Source organism: Mobula birostris, chromosome 4 (assembly GCF_030028105.1).
Source record: "Mobula birostris isolate sMobBir1 chromosome 4, sMobBir1.hap1, whole genome shotgun sequence".
Classification (NCBI taxonomy): Eukaryota; Metazoa; Chordata; class Chondrichthyes; order Myliobatiformes; family Myliobatidae; genus Mobula; species Mobula birostris.
In genome coordinates, this window is record NC_092373.1 from 45431988 (window position 1) to 45455650 (window position 23663).

Consider the following 23663-nt stretch of genomic DNA (forward strand, 5'->3'; position numbering starts at 1 on the left):
GCTAGAAGTGGTTAAAGGTATCAAGCTCACCAACATAAGGCAGCATAATTAAGATTGTAATGTATCAGTCTATATTGCTCATTTCCTAAACCCTGAAGCTCTCTTGCAAGATGTTTTCGAGCATTGCCTGATTCAGGATTGTTCTTGAGGTTAATTCCAGGCAGTGGTCAAGAAAAAAATTCCAACTGTGATCCTTCAGTTTTTCCATCTCTCTAAAGAACAGCCTGACTCCAACTCTGCACTTCAACAAATCAACATCAAAATCAGAGTGCAGCAAACTGCCCTAGTCATCCTATTTATTTTGAGTAAATAGAGTGATATAAAATGAGGGTCACGTGAAATATAAAATGGAAGAAAATGTGGATTATCATTGGGTAAGTGAGATCATATTTTAATATGAATTTAGGGGTTCATTTAAGGATCTCATGAGTTGGTTCCAACATATATAAAAATAATATTGCTAGCAATCTTGAAATCAACATTCGCTTGTGTGATTTTTGAAAAGTTATATTGCATATTTATTTCATAACTAATGAAAGACATTTGTGGAGTGGACAACATAATCCCCTTTCTTTCTGTATTTATTGTCATGCAAAAGGAAACATTTAGCTTTTGTATAAATTGTGACCAATACCTCGTGGTTTCTGGAATGTGCATGTCAGTTAGAACACTCTCATGACGTACTTCACATTCTTTGCAAACTTACCATCAGCAATTATTAATAACAATGCTGTAAAAACCCTGAGAATAATTTCTTTCTCTACATGGTCAGTATATTTATTATGGCATTGAAAGATTGATAATCAGATCATGTTTGAATATTACATTCAGTTTTGTAGACAAGAATGGATGCAAGTAAATGCTTTAAACTTAAATATGGACAGAGAGCTTAAAATTGAGCTACCTAGCGTGATCTGGCAGCTCTGATTAAGGGTTCAGTCAACTGAGATACTGTGGGAGACATTGAAAGAGCCTTTTAGAATCCAGAGATTAGATGATTCCAATAGCAAAGAAAAATCCATGGGGAGGTGGTGTGAGTTATCTTCTACTGTAAGCTAAAAATAAATTAAAGACAATTTCAAAGCTAAAAAGGTATATAAATGAACAAAGATGGCAGTAGGTTATAAATTTGACAGAATATAGAAACATAGAAAATAGGTGCAAGAGTAGGCCATTCGGCCCTTCGAGCCTGCACGGCCATTCAGTATGATCATGGCTGATCATCCAACTCAGAACCCTGTACCTGCCTTCTTTCCATACCCTCTGATCCCTTTATCCACAAGGGCCATATCTAACTCCCTCTTAAATATAGCCAATGAACTGGCCTCAACTGTTTCCTGTGGCAGAGAATTCCACAGATTCACCACTCTCTGTGTGAAGTTTTTCCTCATCTGGGTCCTATTAAAATGAATGATTAATATTTTAATAAGAAAGGGGAAATTAGAGTACAACATAAATTTAATCAAAATATAATAAAGAAAAATATTTTCTACAGACATTTTTGGAAGTCTGGGAAATAAGTTACAGAAAACAAGGAGATAACGTGAATTAAACAGAAGTCTTTACTATAGAACACACAAGTAACATGACAGAGGTGGCTTTAAGTCGGGTATTGGAAGGAAGGGAGAAACTCTGATAAACTATGCCTGGGAAGTAGAACTGAACAAGTTGTATAAGGTATAGTGGACAGGTCTGAGATTTCAATATGGGGCCTTAAAACAAGTGGCAACTGAGAGATATTTGAGCAGTTGGCTTTAATTTTATAAATTCCTCTAGATTCAGAGAAGTTTCCATTAGATTACCTCATCATTTATACAGGTTCTTATTGAAGACATCAGGACAGGATGATTAGAAATAAAATCAAGGTAATCACCTGTCCAGCTCTTGGCTCCATCCCTGCCCCTCCCACTTTCAAATCTCTTACTAGCTCTTCCTTCAGTTAGTCTTGACGAAGGGTCTCGGCCCTAAATGTCGACTGTACCTCTTCCTAGAGATGCTGCCTGGCCTGCTGCATTCACCAGCACTTTTGATGTGTGTTGCTTGAAGGTAATCAGGGTGGTGATTTTGTGGAATTTGTTGCCATGTGCAGCTGTGGGTGTATTTAAGGCAGAGATTGATAGGTTCTTGATTGGACGTGGCATCAAAGGTTACAGGGAGAAGGCCAGGAACTGGGGTTGAGGAGATGAAAAGAAAGATCAGCCATGATTGAATGGCGGAGCAGACTTTATGGGCCAGATGGCCTAATTCTGCTCCTATGCCTTATGGTCTTACTTTTATGGTCATTTTTTTTGTGAAAGGGAAACTCTACTATGGCAATTTATTGCATTTTTGAATAAGTAGCATGTTGTACATATGGATTTCCAGTTGGCTTTAAGGTGCCGTATCATAGATTATTATAGAAAATGAAAGCTTATCATATAGGAAACCACATTTTGGCATGGATTGAAGATTAGATAGCCAACAGGAAACAAAGAAGAGTCTTTTTTCTAGTTGGCCAGATGTTATAAGTGGTGTGCTACAGGGATCAGTGATCAGTATTTTTAATTTTGGATGAACGCACTAAAGGGATAGATGGTATAGATGCCAAATTTGTTGATGACAAAAAAAAGGCAGTAAATCACGTAAAAGGATATAAAGAGGCCACAAAAGGATATGGATAGGTTAAGTGAGTGGGCAAAGATACTACAAAAGGGAGTGTAATATGGAAAAAAATGTAATTGTCCCTGTTGGTAGAAAATATAGTAAAAAGGCACAATCATGTGATAAATGATTGCAGAGCTCTGGATCTGAGCTACTGCAAGATTTTAAAAAAAAGCTAGCACAACAAATAAATCGGAAAGTTGTCACTACTCTTTACTTGATTGGTTAAGCTTTAGGGTTTTGGAGACACCACAGCTGGAGTATTCGTCTCCTTTTTTAGAGTTAGAAGCAGTAAGAGATAAAATGGAAACTGGACCTTCAGCCCACTGTCTCCAGACCCACTATCAAGCATCAATATTGTTTCTAATACTATCTCAACTCTTGTATTTCCCCAAAAGTATCATCAACCATCCCCACTCCCAATTCTTCCACTCACTGCACACTAGGGATAACTTGAAACATGCTCATTTTGGGGATGTAGAACACCAGAACACCAAGGTGAAAATCCAAGTGGGCACTGAGAGAATGTGCACATTTCACATAGACTGTATCCAAGGTCAGGTTTGAACCTAAGTCTCTGAAACTGTGAGGCAGCAGTTCTACCAGATATTCATATAAGGAAATTGTATCACTATTCTTAAAAGTCTTGTTTAATCTTGCGTGGAGATATTCCTAACAGGAACAAGTGTAGTAAAGACCATCAATCTTTATCCTGTGATGGAATTACAAGGCATATAGGTAAACAGAGTGAGGTTATGATGGAAAGTAACATGCTGATGTGAATGAAATTTGAAACTTTCAAAATTGACCTTTGTCAGAACAAGTACAACTTCAGTGGATTTAAATTGAGCTGTTTTTCACCATTAGCTGAAGGCGAGACCCACAGTTGAGAAGACATGCAATGATGAAAGCAAGATGCATGAGGACATCATGAGGTTACTTCTATAATTAATTCTTGCATCAGTGTTTTGAACCAATTATTGAAAATGTTAAAAGGCATCTCTTATGTCTTACTTTGGCAATGATAATCAGTGGTTCATACGTTACAACTATAATCAGACAAAATCATCACAGAAGCATGCAACAGAGATACAAGCTCTTTGATCCCACCTAATCCATGTCAACATGATGCCATTTATCGATCCTAGACCCAAGCCCCTGTATTCCATTCTATCCTAATACTGTTACCTAATACACTGGGTACTTTGAAGATGCCTTTTGAAATGCTATCAAAACTGCAAATTATATTTTTAATCTCATGCACAACATTCTCTCAAAGAAAATAATTCCATTGGTGAATGGCATTGGGTTATGCTCAAACAATAGCACTCTGTACATTAAAAATTTAAGAGGATAAAAAACAGATTTCTATTATTAACAAAAACTATGTTGATGCAAGGTTAGCCTCCTCGCTCGTGTTAACCCAAATGTTCACAGTAATGAAAGTCTCTATCTATGTGAGCTGATTATGTTGTTTCTGTTTCTTCCTTGAAGGTAGCATAGTTGTAAGCTAAGATTGTGATTTCTCTCAAACTGAAAATATAAACATTTAAAGACTGACAGTTGCAGGAACAACACAAAAATCACTAAAAATTATGATCTTGCTAAATTTTCCTGAAAATTTCTCAGTAGATTCATAGAATCAATCAGTCTTGAAACATCTATAGCAATTGGCAATATATAAATTCAAGTTCAACTTTAATTGACGTTCAACCTTACACAGCAATACAGCCAAACGGAACAGTGATCCTCTGAGAACACACATTAAAGTTGCTGGTGAACGCAGCAGGCCAGGCAGCATCTCTAGGAAGAGGTGCAATCGGCGTTTTGGGCCGAGACCCTTCGTCAGGACTGACGAAGGGTCTCGGCCCGAAACGTCGAGTCCTGACGAAGGGTCTTGGCCCGAAACGTCGACTGCACCTCTTCCTAGAGATGCTGCCTGGCCTGCTGCGTTCACCAGCAACTTTGATGTGTGTTGCTTGAATTTCCAGCATCTGCAGAATTCCTGTTGTTAGTGATCCTCTGGGGCCAGGGTTCAAGATACAGTACCAACAGTCACACACAGCACACATAGCACAGATAACTATGATGGCAGAAAACATAGTTACAACAAATATATAAAAATAATAATAATATAGCCCAATTCCCTGAATGTCATGGCTGGTAGATTGATGGTGCATGGATGTTGTTCTGGAGCCATGTTTCTGCAAGAACAATCCACAGCAGATCCTCATTTCACGCAATTACAGCCGCAGATGAATGCAATCCAGCTTGTCTTCCCAGAAGTGGGAAACAGAACTGTATAGAAAGACTGAATATGACGTTCCACAGAATATTTGTACATCATTTCATTTGCAAAAACACCAAAGGTTTAGTACAGACATAATGAATTTCACTGCGGCAACTGTTTATTGTTTCAGAAGATGTCAATTCACAATCCAATTTCAAAAAAACAAATCATATTGGTATTGCTCTTAAAAAAGAAAAAAAGTATGCATTTTCAAATATTTGGGAATCTTAATGAATACCTCCCCTGAGTTATAGCAGGTGAATGTTAAATTGATGTAGAATTTATTTATTATCATGCACCATGGAACAAAGAAATATTGGGAGTCCAATTTAAAGACACGCTCCCATCTTAAAATAACTCAGGTTTAAAAGTTCTCTAATAGAATATGTTTTTAATTGATCTGGCTAATGCCTTGTTAAAGATGGTCTCCAGTCACTTTCAGTGCTTCCAATAATACTGAGATAGGAAAAATAATTTCCTTCATAACAATATGAAATTCAAGACAGCTATAATGTAATGTATTGTGAACCCTTTCTGGCATCTCTAATGAAGCATTGTGTGATGATGTTCAATTCTCTCCATTGAATACAAAATGGTCATGTGTTTCAAATTAAGCAAATGATTTGCACAGGCACTAGACCAAAGTGTTTCCGGCATTATTGATGGCTTTGTGGCAAGGTTTGCATATGATATGAAGGTAAGTAGAGGAGTAAGTAGTGCTGAGGAAGCAATGTGATTGCAGAAGGACATAGACAAATTGAAAGAAAGGGCAAAAAAGTGGCAGATGGAATACAGTGTTGGGAAAAGTATGATAATGTATTCTAGTAAAAGGAACAAAAGCACAGATTGTTATCTAAATGGGGAGAAAATCTAAACATCAGAGGTCCAGAGGGAGTCCTCGTGCAAGACTCCCAGAAGGTTAATTTACAGGTTGAATCTGAGGTAAAGAAGGTAAATGCAATGTTGGCATTCATTTCACGGGGAATGGAATATAAAAACAAGGAGAGAATGCTGAGGCTTCATAAGATGCTAGTCAGGTGGCACGAGGAGTATTGTCAACAGTTCTGGGCCCCATATCTCAGAAAGTATGTGTTGTCATTGGAGAGAGTCCAGAGGAAGTTCACAACAATGATTCTGCGAATGAAGGGATTAACATATGAGGAGTGCTTGGCAGCTTTGGGCCTGTACTCGTTGGAATTTAGAAGAATGTGGCGGGGGGGATCTCATTGAAACCTACTGAATGTTGAAAGGCCGGGATAAGGTGGATGTGGAGAGGATGTTTCCTATGGTGGGGGTGTCCAGAACTAAAGGGCACAGCCTCAAAATTGAGGGGCGACCTTTTATAACAGAGGTAAGGAGGAATCTTTTTAGCCAGAGAGTGGTGAATCTGTGGAATACTCTGCTGCAGTCAGCTGTGGAGGCCAAGACTGTGGGTGTATTTAAGGCGAAAATTGATAGTTTCCCGATTGATCAGGGCATCAAAGGTTATGATGAAAAGGCAGGTGTATGGGGTTCAGTGGGAACTTACATTAAACCCTAATCTTACTTTTAATTTCCTACCACTTTCATTAACTCTCCCCAGATTTTTCCACTCACCTACAGATTAGGGGCAATTTGCAGAAGCCAGTTAACCCCTCAACATGCATGAGGCAACCAGAGGGCCAGGAGGAAACCACGTAGTCACAGAGAGGATGTGAAATCTCCATAAAGGCAGCAACTTAAGGTCAGGATTGAACCTCTACCTCTTGCGGCTCTTCTCAACTACAGCAGATTTTTGCATTATTTTTCCCTATTGGCAGGTTGCTTTTCAACAATTTAAATGGTTTTATTGAGCCAGCCGGATGCAGAAGTTACTGGGTTTGCTTCATTATTCCCACAAAGCAGGCAAAATAAAACCTTAAACTTTGATCTATAGTTAACAAGGGGATTGGTGCCGAATGTAACACCCTAAGTGATTTCTACATATTCTCTGTTATAGGGCTGAAATTTACACCTAAGACTACTTCATTTCTTTCTCTGGCCTTCTAATCTGAACGGATGATACTCACAAAACGCTGTAACCAGTATTTTAAGTAATTGATGTCATACTTTCCACTGGAGCATGAATCAATTATAGATGAGGTAATGTAGTGAGTGGATGGTTCTAAATTCAGGGATCATATTATCAGGGGTAATGGTAAAGTGTTAACATATTTTAGATAATGGGATCTGTGGAACTGCATATTATCATTCATAGTTTCAGTTCTTGGGATTTTTTCCCCCTTAAAACACCATAAATGAAACATCACTTTGGTGCTGAGTTTTGCTGGTTGGTAGTGACAATTCTGATCAAACCATCCAGGTTCAGTTACTAAAATCCTAGTAAGTCCTGGAATTCTACACGGGCGCTATTAGTCTGACATATCGACAATCTTGCTGGGATCTTGCAGGGGCCTGAAGATCCTCACTCAATAATTTAGAAACAGCTTCTTCCCCACTGCCATCAAATTTCTCAGTGGTCTGCGAGCTCATGAGTACTACCTCATTATTCCTTTCTTTTACACTGTTAGTTTATTTTGTAATTTATAGTCATCTTATGTTTTTGCATTGTCCTGTTGCCACAAAACAACAAACGTCACAGCATTTCACACCATTTAAGTCAGTGATAATAAACCTGCTTCCTCCACTTTATGATGGAGAATTGACGCACAGGCCAATGCCAGGCTGGAACTAATGTGGTCCGTAATTTCAGTAGAGATACTGGACTGTGGTTTGGAAGGCATAATAGGAGAAAGTAAATTATTTAAAACATATACGGTTGATTTAAATCATTTAACTATCTCTATGTGTTTTAAGTGTTTCAATAACTTTAAAAATTGTTTAAAATCTTGGCGATCTTTGACAGGTGCCAAAGCCCCACCTCCACTTTTGCTTCAGTCTGGACCTGTGCGTTGGCCTGCACTGTCACCGACAGCTAGTTACTGCCCAACTCGAGGGTGTGAACTCCCACTTCTGTATATACAGCTCATTAGCATTCGCTGTGTTGGATCTGTGGACATAATTCTAGGAGTTAAGTTGTTCCCAGCCATATAATAATAAACTTTTTACCCATTTCTCATTAAAGATCATTAACCTGATCAGGAAGCCGTTAGTCAGTCTTGTTTCTCTCTCCGCAACTGCTGTCCAAGCTGCTCTGGATTCCCTCCCAGCATTCTGTTTTTGTTTCATGTAATTTCACCTTTCCCTAACATCCAATTTTACGAACAATTGCCTTCCACGATTTCACAATTATTACCATGCTTTCTACGAAATGAATTCCCAATGTCACGATACTAGCTTTCATCTGACTCGAGACATCCTGAGATCCCACATTTATGTTCCCATAATCATCAAACAATGCAGCCTCTATGATGCCATAGAGAACTTACGATGGTGCTATAATGACTATGGAGTCATTCTGCATGAGAATGGCATAATTTTTAGGTGTAATTTGACGTCAGTTTGGCATGTATGCAGGAAACTGAAGCAAGCTAGCTTGAAGACATCTCTGACGAACTACCACCAACACATCACCTGGAGAACCGAGGAAGCCAACACCCCTGATCACTGTGGCACTACCATCAAGAAAGCTTACCATGCTATCCTGCACCTGCAATTTGGCAAATCCAATCATATGGCTGTACTTCTACTCCCGGCATTTAGCCAGAGACTGAGAATCACGGTGAGGACCGTGAATGTACAGTCAAGAAAGGAGGAGGAGTGTTTACAAGACTGCTTTGAGCCAGTAGACTGGACAATATTCAGGGATTCATCTTTGGTGCTGAATGAATATGCCTTGGCCGTCTTCATTAAGACCTGAGTAGACGAGTGTATGCCTTTGAAAACACACTGAGTTTTCCCAAATTGGAAGCCCTGGATGAACTAGGAGATTAGCAGCCTGTTTAGGGCTAGATCTGAGACGTTCAAGACCGTTGATCTGGAATCCTGTAAAAATTCCCAGTATTACCTTCGCAAGGTCACACTGAGAGAGAAAAGGTAATTCCATGTGAAATTAGCGATAGAGTTAGATGCACGGCAGCAGTGGCAGTGTTTGCATGTTACTTCTCCTATAACGTGAAACCTAACAGCGATGCTTTACTCCCGAATGTATTCAACACCCTTTATGCATGCTTTGAAAAAGAGAATGACACTATATCTACTTGAATCCCCATAGCATCCAGCTACCCTGTAATTTCTGTCACAGAGGTCGATGTTGGAACATCCTTCAGGAGGGTAAACCATGACAAGGCGTCAAACTGCGACGGTGTATCTCGCCAGGTTCTCGAAACCTATATTGTCCAACTATCTAGTGTTCAAGGACATCTTCAAACTCTCACTGATGTGGTCTGGGCTCCCTGGCTCAAAAGGACAACAAACATAACGATGCCAATGAAAAGCGGGGTGAGCTGACTAAATAGCTCTATCGCTTGATAGCACCAGGAAGTGCATTGACAAGTTGGTTATGACTAGAATTAATTCCTGGCCGAGCAAGGACCAGAAAACGCTGCAGTTCACCTATGAATACAAGAGGCCTACAGCTAATCTCTGGAGCTTCTACTAATAGCAGGCATAAGTCAATCTGCTGTTTATCAACTACAGCTCAGTGTTCAACTCCATCATTCCCTCTGGATTAATCACCAAGCGTCAAAGCCTGGGCATCTGCACCTCTCCCTGTACCTAGATCCTCGATTTCCTCATCAGGAGACCAGCTTGTGCAGATTGGTGATAACATCTCCCACTCATAGACACAACTTAAGGATGCGAGTTTAGCCGACTGCTGTGTTTCTCTCCACGCTCATGACTGTGTGACTAGGCACAGCTCAAAAGCCCTCTATAAATTCACAGGTGACGCCATGGCACTAAGGAGGCGTACAGGAGTGAGGCAGATCGGCTAGTTGAGTCATGTCGCAACAACTTCAGGCTCACTGTCAGCTAGACCAAGGAATTGATTGTGTATATCAGGAAGGGGAAGTTGGGAGAACACACAACCAGTCTTCACTGAAGATTTAGCAGTTTCAAGGTCCCTGGTCATCAACACCTCAGAGGATCTATCCTGGGCCTATCACATCGATGCAATCACAAAGAATGCACCCCAGCGGCTATACTTCGCTTGTGCTTGCAGACACTTGCATATTTCTATAGGTGTGCGGTGGAGAACATTCTATTGGTTGCTTCAAGATACAGGATCAAAAAAGGCTACTGAGGGTTGTAGGTTCAGCCATCATGGGCACAAATTTCCCCAACATGGAGGACATTTTCAGAAGACAGTCCCTCAAGAATGGAGCATCCATCTTTAAAGACCCTTATCATCCAGGACATGCCCTCTTCTTGTTGCTATCATCAGGGAGGAGGTATAGAAGTCTGAAGAATCTCACTCAATAGTTTAAAAATAGCGTTCTTCTCTTTTACCATCTGATTTCTTAACGGTCCACGAACCTACGAACACTATCTTTGTATTTGCACCTTGTATTTATTCTGTAATTTATTTTATTTAGAGATATGGCACGGAATAGTCCCTTTGAACCACACCACCCAGCAACTCCGACGTTCCCCGATTTAACCCTAACCTAATCACGGGACAATTTCCAATGACCAATTAACATATTAACCGGTACAGTTTTTTAAAAAGGCCTTTCCAACTGTACTACTGCCTCAGAACAAGTAAATGTAATGTCAAATGAGTAAGTGATTATAAACATGATTGTGATTTTGAAATTCTGGGACTGCCAATGAGGTTACAAAGTGTACTGTCCAATTGCATGACTTTATTTTTAACAAGTGAAGTAGATCAAAGCAATTGAAGCAGCACTTAATTGCTTAAAATAGATACTGTAACTTGACCTTGATACAGATTTCCATTCAAATTAAATGGAAAAACCAGACAAACTTACGAAACTGCAAACCATTGCTCTGAATTATGAATTAGCTTTCAGCAGAGATATTTAAGGCACGCAGTCATGCCTTGATCAATTCTGCATCTGCAGAATTCCTGTTGTGTACCTTGATCAAAGATGGGGGAAAGTCTGGTTAAATGATCAGACTGCGCAGCCGCATGGCTGTTGGGCGATACGGTGATTCTGCCAATATCCCGGCATACTTTGAGAAATTGTGCGCTCGTGTCCGGGCCTGCTGAGCGTTAGTTGGAAATCTCAGGATAATTTTTATCTTGTGTGGTGTACGATGGCGGGGATTTTATTTGAGGATATATTTGATGTGAAAGATATTGACCCAGAAGGTGTAAAGTTTGATAGAGGTAAAGAAAGCGCCGAGTTCTTGTCCACGCGCTTATCTAGGTACATCGTGTAAGTTATTGAATGGGGCAAGCAGGCTCAAATACAACAGTTTCCACACTGAAACCTTCATGATAAATTTGTTGCAATATTTACGTTGTATGTTACCGATTATCTTGGTTGGATATCTCTGCTTACTACAGTATTGTGTATTTCCTGTAGTTAGTGAATGTTTACACGCGGCAGTCGCGTGTTGTCATTTGTACAAGGTTGGAAAAGACTCGATTTCTTGAGAATGGTTAACAGTGATTAGATTACTGCTAATCTCGATCACCATTCGAGGATATAACATCAAATCCACTAAATTTTATAGAATTTTAATTTCTTTAAAGAATCCGAAATTAACCAATCTTGAACATAAAATATCGGATCACCTTAAAACAAACAGAAAGAACATCTGAACACCATGAAATCTTAAACGTACTTCAATTGGCTCTCAGAAGGGATTCATTTGGTCATTATTGAACCAAAACTAACATAATGTATCCAAGCAGTGCATTGAAGTACAATATATTGAATTGTAGAAAACTTGGGCTGCTGTGCTTGTGTCAGTTTAAAACAAAATTGTTCTGCCTAATCCCATTTTCCTGCATTTGGTAAGATGTCCTGCAAGATAGGTATCTTCAGGAACAATTTCCAAGTAGTTAAGGATCCACCAGCTTTTGGGGCAGTGTATTCCAGATCCTCAGTATCTTCTGTGTGGAAGAAGGTTTCCTCCTCTCAGCTTTATACTAATTAGTTTAAATCTAGGCCTACTGGTTTTTAGTCCTCTAATAAGAAAAACGTCCTTCAAAATACCCCAGCTTCTTCAGACTTTTGTCATGGCTACAGTTTTCCAGTCTGTCTTAGCCCTGTAGATCTCTGCAAGCTCTCCAACATAGCCGCATTCTTCATGTGCAATCAGACCCAAAAGCAATGCACAGGGTAACTTGTTTTGTAAACCAATTTATAGTAGAGCTTTCTGCACTTTTATTTCTGTGCCTTAGCTACTAAATGAAAGTATCCACTTGTTTTTTTTAATCATCCTTTTGACCTGTCTTGACATCTTTGAGACTCTCTTGACATACACTCCCTTTGTTTTATGTCTTCTCATTTATTATGTATTCCTTTGCCTTAATTAACCTCTCCAAAGACACTGGCTAATTTGTCTGGATTGAATTCTATTTTTCACTTTCTGCCCAATTTACCAGATCATCTAGAGCCTTCTGCAGTTAATGCTTTTCTCTTTTACAGTTAACTACATAGCCAATTTATGCATTTAACTAGAAATCACAAAAATACACTGCAAAAGGAAAGGAACTAAGTACTTCTCCTTGTAGAACTTAGCTGATATCAAGCTCCCAGTTTCAAAATCCACCTGTCAGCCAGTGTCATAGAGAAGTCCTTTAACCAACTGAGTCATTATCAACCATCTACTTGCACTAATTTTATCTTAATTCAATTTCTTTAAATTCTCCTTACACTATCATGGACTCTACCACTTTCCTTCACTCAGGGGGCAATTTACATTGGCCTTTATCAACCTACAAATCTGCATGTTTTTAAGATATGGATGAAAACTACAGCAGCTAAACATAGACAAAGATGCTGTGTCTACAGCAAAGGTCAGGATTGAATCTAGGTCTGTGAGGTGGTGGCTGTACTAGCTACGCTATTGTTCCACCTGCAGAACCAACACTGGATCCCATGTACCATGTTTCCTTGAAACTGATGAGCTGGTATTGTTCCACCTGCAGTGGACTGTATCAAGCACTGCCCTCATGGTTATCAGCTCAAGTTCAATTACCTTTAAGCAAAGCCAGAATCGTTTTCTATATTCAATATTTTGGTTTCTCTGGCATTCAGTTTTTCTTTTCACTAACATTTTAATTTAAGACATTCTTTTTCTTTTCAGTCTGTGTTTAATTAACATCTGCCTGCTAAGCTTGATTTTAAACCTATCCAAAATCACTACCAGATATCCTCACAAAGATACTGGTCCCAGCCCTGTTGAGGTACTGCCCATCTGATCTGTGTAGGTCCCAACTTTACCATTACTGGTCCCAGTACTCCAGGAATCTGACAAGCCTCTTCCTCAGCAGCATTGCATTTACCTGCATTATCCTCTTACTTCCATGTTCACTGGGAGAAATTTTAGAAATTATTATCTTTGTGATCCTACTACTTAATCTTTTCCCTAACTCTTTCCAAAAAATATTATCTGCTGTACTTCTACTCTTTCGTCGTTGGGACCTATATGGACACCATCTTTTCCCCTCCAGTCCGCCCTGCAACTGTTAGTTATAACCTGTGTTAAACACCTGCAAAGCAAAATGCCATTTTACAAATATCTTCTGAATGTACAAACTTGAGAATTAAACACTGGCATTGTAAAGCATTATGCTAACTGATAGGCTTCTATGATGGCCCTTTGAATTGTGATGTGTGAGTTGTGGAAGGGCAAATTCCATTTACCTGATCAATCATAACTCGGTCACTTATACTACATTACTGTGCTTCTGATGTTACTTGGGTGTTCAGAAATTGTGGTTATGAGGGAAGGTACTGTTGAAGGTAGAAGATCAGTCGTGATCTTTTTGAATGATGGGAAGAGCCATCAGGTGTCAAACAACTTGTAGCACTTGCTATTTATGGTCTAGTTTGCTTTTACTTATTTAGTGCTTTGTAAAGAGGAGCATAAATAGCCATTTTTAAATACTGGAGAACACACAAGAATGCAAAAAGTATAAATGTACTGTCTAATTAAATGCTGCTCCTATAAACACTCAAACTGATTATGTATTTGATACTTGCAGTTAAAATCTGTGTTTATTTTTATTTAGTTTAAATTAGTTTTTTACTCTTAAAGAATAATACAAATGAAAGCAGTACTGAGACAGCTTCAGGCAAATAAACTGTTGTTGTCTTTACAGTTTCTCGCCTACATTGTGAAAGTGAATCCTTTAAAATGGACCTGATACTTGATGTAAACATTCAGATTTACCCTGTTGAACTTGGTAAGATACTAACTGCAATTTTTAATTTGGGTAAATACAATTTATTTCATAGTTATGTGAAATACTATTAATGTTCATGCATTCCAACCAAATGTTGAATTGCCGCAGTTCAAAATTGTCTACTTCAAAATGACAATATGAATGTGCTTCAGTTTATGAATTGAGTTCCATAAATGGGTAAAGCCTTCGCACCATTGAGCACACCTACACGGAGCGCTGTTGCAGGAAAGCAGCATCCATCATCAGGGACTGCCACCACCCAGGTCATGCTCTCTTTTTGCTGGTGCCAGGAGGTACAGGAGCCTCAGGACTCACACCACCAAGTTCAGGAACAGTTACTGCCCCTCAACCATCAGGCTGTTGAACCAGAGGGGATAACTTCACTTGCCCCATTACTAAACTGTTCCCACAACCTTTGGACTCGCTGTCAAGGACTCCTCATCTCATGATCTGGTTATTTATTGCTTGTTTATTTATGTATTTATTTCTGTGTTTTTTTTAGTTACACATTTGTTGTCACTTGCACATTGGTTGTTTGTCCATCCTGATGTGTGTGGTCTTGCAGTGATTCTTTGTGTTTCTTGGATTTACTGTGACTGCCTCCAGGAAGGCTAATCTCAGGGTAGTATATGGTGACATGTATGTACATTTACTTTTAACATTGATTTCAGCTGAATGCAGCTACAAGGATCAAAATTTGATGACTAACAATGAGAATTTTCAGTATCAGAATCAGCTTTATTATCATTGGCCTATGTTGTGAAATTTGTTAACTTTATGGCAGCAGTACAATGCAATACATGATAAATATAGAGAAAAAACTGAGTTGCATTAAGTATATATGCGCGTTAAATAGTGAAGTTAAAGTAAGTAGTGCAAAGTAACAGGGAAAAAAAAGTAGTGAGGTAGTGTTCATGGGTTCAATGTCCATTTAGAAATTGGATGGCAGAGAGGAAGAAGCTGTTCCTGAATAGCTAAGTGTGTGCATTCAGGCTTCTGTACTTCCTCCCTTTCCGATGGTAATGGCATGAAGAGGGCATGTTCTGGGTGCTGGGGATCCTTAATGGTGGACGCTGCCTTCTTAAGGCACTGCTCCTTGAAGATGTCTTAGATGCTCTGGAGACTGGTATCCATGATAGAGCTGACTCATTTTACGAGAATATAATGAAATGTTATTTGACTGCATTGGTTGTGGAATGGTCAGTTTAATTGGATTCAGAATGTAGGGATGTCTTGTTAAACCAAATTAATGTCTTAATAATATGCTTAGTGTTCTAGATGGGTGGTATGTAAGTCAATATAAAACAAAAATACGTGCTAATTCTGCATAGATTTGGTTTGTATTTGAAGTAGGGAATATTAGTAAACATGCTGATGTAATTACATTGTTTTGATTGGGTAAAATAATTGACAATATTAGAAAAGGAATATGTTTTGTAAACTACTCTGGTTTGCACTAAGGAAGGACATATGGAGAGTTAGTTAATTTTACTATGCTGATATACTAAACTTTTTCCCCAGGTGATAAATTTCGTCTAGTAATAGCAAGTACTTTGTATGAAGATGGAACACCAGATGATGGAGAATACAACCCTACAGATGACCGGCCATCTAGGTACTTAGACAATGGCAGAATCTTGCAAAACTGATGGAAGCTTTTCAGCATAATATGAGGTGTCACCTCTTTGAATATGTTGTCTAATTAATCCCAACACCATCCCCCTCTGCTCCCCCCCCCCACACACACACATTCACTCAGCCTTCATTTTCTTTATTGGTTGAACAATATCATGGTCCCTTTTTGAAAGCTATCAATAAATATTTTGCCAGCATCCTTTCAGCCAAACCAAAATCATAACATTGAATAATTTCATTCTTCATATTGTTGCCTCAGGCTCTTTTTCAGATTTCTAAAAATATATATTTTCTGGTTACCTTCCTACTTGAGGACACTTGGAGGTGCGGCAGGCTGCAGTGCCAAGCAGGAAACATTCTCCCGTAAATCTCATTACTTCTGGTTGTTTCTCAGATTTTAAAAAATATATATTTTCTGGTTACCTTCTTCCTGCTCGTAAAATTAGTTAGTTTGTTGCAACGCAAACAAAATGTTGGAGGAACTCAGCAGGCCAGGCATCTATGGAAAAGAGTAAATAGTCGACGTTTTGGGCCGAGACCCTTCATCGGTACTGGAAAGAGAGAGAAGTCAGAATAAGATGTGTGGAGGGGAAGTAGTAATACAAGGTGATATGTGAAATTGGAAGGGGGGAGGGAGTGAAATAAAGAGCTGGGAAGTTGATTGGTGAAAGAGGTACAGGGCTGGAGAAGAGGGAATCTGATCAGAGAGGATCAGAGAAGACCATGGAAGAAAGGGAAGGGGGAGGAGCACCAGAGGGAGGTGAGGGAAGTTTGAGAAGTCAGTGTTCATGCCATTAGGTTGGAGGCTACCAAGATGGAATATAAGATAATTGCTTCTCCAACCTGAGTGGGGCCTCATTAAGGGAGTAGAGAAGGCCATGGCCTGGTGTATGGGAATGGGAAGTAGAATTGAAATAGGTGGCTACTGGGATATCCCACTTTTTATGGCGGATGGAGCATAGGTGCTCGGCGAAGTGGTTTCCCAATCTACGTCAGGTCTAATTGATTATACAGGAGGCCACACCGGGAGCACTGTACAGTAGATGACCCCAACAGAACAGGGTTTGTTTGTTTGCTTTTAAAACATTTCATGACTTGAACATACTGTTTTAATGTTATCTTGGCTTAATCTGCCATTACAAATTTGTTCATTTATGGCCTTGCCTCTACCATAAAGTTAGAATTGGGATTGTTTACTGATAATTCCACAGGATTCAGTTCAGCTCTAATAATGAGGCCACATTTGCTGGTAGACAGCAGTCACAACAACTTCTACTTGTATACCATCATTTTAATTTTAAAAAATATTATAAAGCTTTTCATGGGAGTATTACCATACAAAAGTTGGTGCTGGGCTTCATGATATAGCAAGGTAGATGACTGTAAATTTGATCTATTAGGTTTAGTTCATGGTTCAAAGTACATTTATTATCAAAGTATGTATAAACTATGTGTGGGCACATGGCCAAGTGGTTAAGGCATTGGACTAGCGACCTGAAGTGAGTCCGAGCCCCAGCCGAGGCAACGTGTTGTTTCCTTGAGCAAGGCACTTAATCACATATTGCTCTGCGACGACACTGGTGCCAAGCTGTATGGGTCCTAATGCCCTTCCCTTGGACAACATTGGTGTTGTGGAGAGGGGAGACTTGCAGCATGGGCAACTGCTGGTCTTCCATACAACCTTGTCCAGGCCTGCACCCTGGAGAGTGAAGACTTTCCAGGCACAGATCCATGGTCTCGCAAGACTAACGGATGCCTTAAATAAACTATACAGCCTTGAGATTCACCTGCTTACAGGCAGCCACAAAACAAGAAACCCGAAAGAACCCAATTTAAAAAACAGACCAACACCCATTGCGCAGAGAGAGGGGGAGAAAAACACAAATGGAGCAAGCAACAGCATTCAGAATGAAAATGAGTCTGTGGACCCAAAGGATGGAGTCTCAGCCTCAGTTCATCGCACAGTAGGGCAAATTGTCGCAAAGCTCGCAGACACACAGCCTCAGTGGCAAGGAGAGTGGAGTAAATGTCGTGGAGCAGTGAGCAGAACTGGCCCGTCCCTCGCCACACCCTGCTTTTTCAGTCCATCTGGCCTGGCGTTTGAATTTGTCAATCACTGGGTTGTCCCCCGCACTGGGCCCTGCCACAATGATATGCTTTGGGCCTAGACTCTGCCACCATGTTTCAGCCCGTAACCGACCTTTCAAAATCAACCTGGGGCTTAAATCGATCCAACCTCACTCTCAGTTTAGGTGGGCAGGCTCAGAAACTCCTTCGCTCACTCCAGCTCCATCTCAAACATGCCTTGAGCTCGCTCTGACTGCATCGCACCTGTAAGCCTGAACACTTGATTCAACCTCATCTTCGCTCGCCTCTTCATTGTTTCTGGTGATCATTTACCACAATTTTCCACAGGAAAAAGAAGTGTTATTAATAAAGTATTTAGCTGTATTTCTTTGAATTATCAGTAAGCTGTCACCAATCTTCAGTAGCACATTCTTAAACCAGAAGTTTAAGATGGTAATGTTCTAAACAAGCAAGGGGAAGCAGAGCTGGGGTTTCCAACCCAGGGTTGACAGACCCCCTTGGTTAATGGTAGGGGTCTATGGCATAAAAAGGGTGGGCACCTATGCTGTTGATGGAATTTGAGAGTTTGGGGCTTTGGCAGCCTGAGGTATAGCCACTGATGACAAGAGATTGCAGAGATGCATAAAGTCAAAACTATGAATTTTAATAGCTGCATTGCTTAACTAAGAAAAAGTGAAGATAGCAAGTTCAGGGATTAATGTGACAGTGTCAGATGATGTAATATTGTTCTAAATGAGAAGCCTTAGTTATGTGAATAGGAGGAATAAAACTCAACTTGAAGACAAAGAATGACAGCAAAGTTGTGAACAATCTGTCAATTCCAGATAAGTTCCAGGAAGAAGGATAAAGTTGGACTTTAGGAAATGAGACAAAGAGACTACATGGGGAGAGAGGGAGGGAAGAGAGAGAGTGGTTAAGTATAAGGGAAAAAACCTGTTAGCTAGAGGTAACAGAGCATGCAACCTTTTCATATCTCTTAGGATCTAGTACATTGTTCTTTTTCATTTTGTTTTTTAATCTTGGTAGATATATAAGCACAGTCTGTCCATTCTTGCTTCATTAGACAACCCACCTATTCCAACTACCAAGATAGTAATCCCCCTTTGAACTCCTTCTAAGAGTTGGGGATTGTCAGAGAAAACCAGGCAAAATTGCATGTCAGTTTATGTGAACACAGATATCAGCACTTTTCATGAAGGGTTACTGATCTTTGGGACAAGTGCAGTGAGTGGATTCTTTGCAAACATTTAAAAACAAGCTGGGTAAATTCCTAAAGGGCAATAGTCACAATCAATAAAAGTTATTATGGTATGGTCTTCTTGGTTTCTGAATTGTTTTTGATTACCTCGAGACTTTGAGAGAATTTTTATAATGATATTGCCCCGCTTAATTTGTTTTTTTTTTAAACATCTCCTAAGATTTCTTGTAGTTATAAACTTACTGCATTGAAATCAATGGAACTAAATTTCTGAAGTGAGTATAGTACTAATGAAGGATGACCTTCTGACCATTTATGTTGGAATACATAGGTGATGACGGTCAAATTTTACCTTAAAAGTTTCAAATTTTATTTTTATAGATAATTTTGAGATCTAAAATACTATCTTGCTATTTTTAAGGCTGAGTTCTTAAAGAACTATATTTGTTAATTATGTAAAACTGTTAATAGTACTGGGAGATTGCTTGATAAAACAATTAAGAATGTGAAGTTGAATAAGGTGGAAAACATGGCATTTCTGATTTTTAGATTTGTAATACACTTTTTAGAAGGTATTTTACTTAAAGTAATCAATAGTACAGATATTGCACAATGTATCCTCGAATGTACTTCTAAATATTCCATACTTAGCCTTGGCTATCATTTAATTACCTGAACCCTTACTCAGTTTTTTTGTTGGCGAGTGTCATTTTTTTATTTGTGCTTCATCTTCATTTGTAAAGTGATTCTTTCCTAAAGGGTGTGGGATAGTTGTGCAGTGAAAAATTACACACTTGTATCTTGCTACATCGCCATTATTTGTGTGTGAGCTATGATGATGGTTTTTGATAGACAATTTTGATTCAAAGTCCTGATATACACATGTAGTATATGACCAAACACAGGTAATTGGAACTACCTGGTAGTTACAGGACCTTCAGCCCAGTGGCCATGGCCATCATAGATTCATTGGACTAAAGGGCCTGTAACTGTGCTGTGTTTCTATGACAGTGAATAGTATGCATTCTGGCTAGCTCTTCCTTTTCTTAATGACTGCTATTATACTGGACGTGCATTGTAATTAACTGGATCTTAGTTGAAATAGTTTAAGAGCAACAAAGATACAACTAATTTTAAAAACGCAAACACGAGGAATTCTGCAGATGCTGGAAATTCAAGCAACACACATCAAAGTTGCTGGTGAACGCAGCAGGCCAGGCAGTATCTCTAGGAAGAGGTACAGTCGACGTTTCAGGCCGAGACCCTTCATCAGAACTAACTGAAGAAAGAGCCAGTAAGAGATTTAAAAGTGGAAGGGGGAAGATCCAAAATGATAGGAGAAGACAGGAGGGGGAGGGATGGAGCCAAAAGCTGGACAGGTGATGGGCAAAAGGAGTATGAGAGGATCATGGGACAAGAGGCCCAGGGAGAAGGAAAAGGGGGAGGGGCCTCCTGTCCCATGATCCTCTCATACTCCTTTTGCTAATCACCTGTCCAGCTCTTGGCTCCATCCCTGCCCCTCCTGTCTTATCCTATCATTTTGGATCTCCCCCTCCCCCTCCCACTTTTAAATCTCTTACTAGCTCTTTCTTCAGTTAGTCCTGATGAAGGGTCTGGGCCTGAAACGTCGACTGTACCTCTTCCTAGAGATGCTGCCTGGCCTGCTGCGTTCACCAGCAACTTTGATGTGTGTTGCATACAACTAACTTGGTTGTTGAAGTGAACTGAATTTGTGGTTTAGCCATTCAAAGACAATTGAAACAGTTTCTGTATTAATATAATACAGAAATTGTATATAGAAAGTTTGGCATGTCATAAATTTTGTACAGTTTTGTCCAACTTTGCTGGATCCCAACATGTAAAAGACTTTTTTTCCTGAATTTTTCTAAATGTTATTAATTTTCTTTCTTTGTATATCTTACAGAGCAGACCAATTTGAATATGTCATGTATGGAAAAGTTTATAGAATAGAAGGAGATGAAAGCTCAACTGAAGCAGCCACAAGATTGTGAGTACTGAAGTAATGTAAATTTCAGTATAATCTTTAAAAATTTTCTTTGAATATAGTGAAATGTATTTCTTAAAAACATTGTTGGAGAGTTTTTTTTAATGCTGCAGGCCCAAAGTTTACTAGCACCAGAACAGAATGTAAATTTTTTCTGGGAAGTTAGACTTTGTACTTTGCTGTGCTGCCGCCAATCTTTTTTGCATCAGGTTAAAAGGAGTCCTGGGAGAAAGTACTTATTTTCAGCAAAGTATGTTCTGAGTAATCAATTGCAATGCAAAGTAGATGATACAAAGAAGAAATCTCAGCAGATATTAGAAAATACCTTGGAAACGGATCCTTCAAGTGTGGTTGTAGATTTTATGCGGAAAAATATGTTGTGCATTCTTTTTAGTATTAAGATGTGAACACCACTGACGATATGGTTATTGCCTGTCCTAAGTCTCTTACTTCATATGAGGAATGGCTTTCCATAAAACATAGGAATAAAATTAGGCCATTCAGCCCATTGAGTCTGCTCCATCATTTGATCATCAGATATAGGAGCAGACTTGGACCATTTGACCTATTGAGTCTGCTCTGCCATTTCATCATGGCTGATCCGATTTTCGCCTCAGCCCCAATGTCCTGCCTTCTCCCCGTATCCTTTCATGCCCTGACCAATCAAGAATCTATCAACTTCTGCCTTAAACCTCTACCCCTCTATTCCAAGGTGTGTCCTCCGGTCTTAGACATTTCCCATTATAGGAAATGTCCTCTCCACATTTGCTCTATCAAGGCATTTCACCATTTGATAGATTTCAATGAGGACACTCATCATTCTTCTGAATTCTAGTAAATACAGGCCCAGAACCATCAAATGCTCTTCATATGACAAGCCATTCAATCGTGGAATAATTTTTGTGAACCTCCTTTGAACTGTCTCCAGTTTCAGCACATCCTTTCTAAAATAAGGGAGACAAAACTACACACAACACTCCCAAGTAAAACTACACACAACACTCCCAAGTGAGGCCTCACCAGTGCTTTATAAAGTCTTAACGTTACATCTTTGCTTTTATATTCTAGTCCTCTTGAAATTAATGCTAACATTGCATTTAGACTCAACCTACAAATGAACCTTTAGGGAATCCTGCACAAGGACTCCCAAGTTCCTTTGTGCCTCCGATTTTTCTGTTTTCTCTCCATTTCGAAAATGGTCATTTCTTCTACCAAAGTGCATGACCATACACTTCCTGACACTGTATTCCATCTGCCATTTCTTTGCCCATTCTCCTAATCTAAGTCCTTCTGTAGCCTTTCTATTCCCTCAAAACTACCTGCCCCTCCACCTATCTTCATATCGTTTGCAAACTTTGGAAACAAAGCCATCAATTCTATCAACCGAATAATTAACATACAAGATAAAAAGAATTGGTCTCAATTTGGACCCCTGTGGAACACCACTAGTCACTGTCAGCCAATGAGAAAAGGCTCCCTTTATTCTCACTCTTTGCTTCTTGCCAATCAGCCACTGCTTTATCCATGCTAGAATCTTTACTGTAATACCATGGGCTCTTAGCTTGTTAAGCAGCCTCATGTATGGCACCTTGTCAAAGGCCTTCTGAAAATCCAGGTAAACAACATCAACCAATTCTTCTTTGTCTATCCTGCTTGTCATTTTCTCAAAAACTTCCAACAGATTTGTCAGGCAAGATTTTCCCCTGTGGAAACCATGCTGACTATGGCCTATTTTATCATGTGTTCCAAGTACCCTTTGACCTCATCCTTAATAATCATCTCCAATATCTTCCCAACCACTGAGGTCAGACTAACTGGCCTATAGTTTCTTTTGCCTCTCTCCCTTCTTGAAAATTGGAGTGACATTTGCAGAACCACTCTCGAATCTGGTGATTCTTGAAAGATCATTACTAATGCCTCCATGATCTCTTCAGCCACCTCTTTCAGAACTCTGGGGTGTACATGATCTGGTCCAGGTGACTTGTCCTTCTTAAGACCTTTCAGTTTCCTAAGAACCTTCTCTCTGGTTATGGTAAATTCACACATTTCATGACCCCTGACACTTGGAACTTATGCCATACTGCTAGTGTCTTCCACAGTGAAGACTGGTGCAAAATATTTACTCAGTTCATCTGCCATTTCGTTGTCCCCCCCATTACTACCTCCAGCATCATTTTCCAGTGGTCCGAAATCCACTCTTGCCTCTCTTTTACACTTCTTCACTTCATATATCTGAAAATACTTTTAGTATCCTCTTTCATATTCTATCTTTACCTCAATGATTTTTTTGTTGCCTTCTGTAGGTTTTTGAAAGCTTCCCAATCCTCTAATTTCCCACTAATTTTTGTTCTATTATATGCTCTCTCTTTGGCTTTTATGTTAGCTTTGACTTATTAGCCACGGTTGTATCAAAGTTCCTTCAGAATACTTCATAAGACTGATTCCAAGAATGAAAAGGTTACCATTTGAGGAACGTCTGGCAGCTCCTGGGCTGTATTCCCTG

The 23663-nt window shown here is 39.5% G+C and overlaps 1 protein-coding gene across 3 annotated transcripts in view; it reads left to right on the forward strand.

Moving 5' to 3' along the window:
* Positions 1-325: 325 nt before the first annotated feature.
* Positions 326-23663, forward strand: part of polr2h (RNA polymerase II, I and III subunit H) — a 29460-nt gene continuing 6122 nt past the window's right edge. Inside the window, exons 1-4 of one of the 3 annotated variants that reach the window (XM_072255298.1) lie at positions 326-374; positions 14151-14234; positions 15756-15849; positions 21080-21163. In XM_072255298.1, coding sequence (XP_072111399.1) covers positions 14186-14234; positions 15756-15849; positions 21080-21163 — 227 coding nt within the window. In that variant the 5' untranslated portion in view covers positions 326-374; positions 14151-14185. Of the gene's footprint in view, positions 375-6591; positions 6654-11040; positions 11202-14150; positions 14235-15755; positions 15850-21079; positions 21164-23663 lie in introns of those variants that run through there. The other 2 variants (XM_072255297.1, XM_072255296.1) reach the window with 2 other exon arrangements.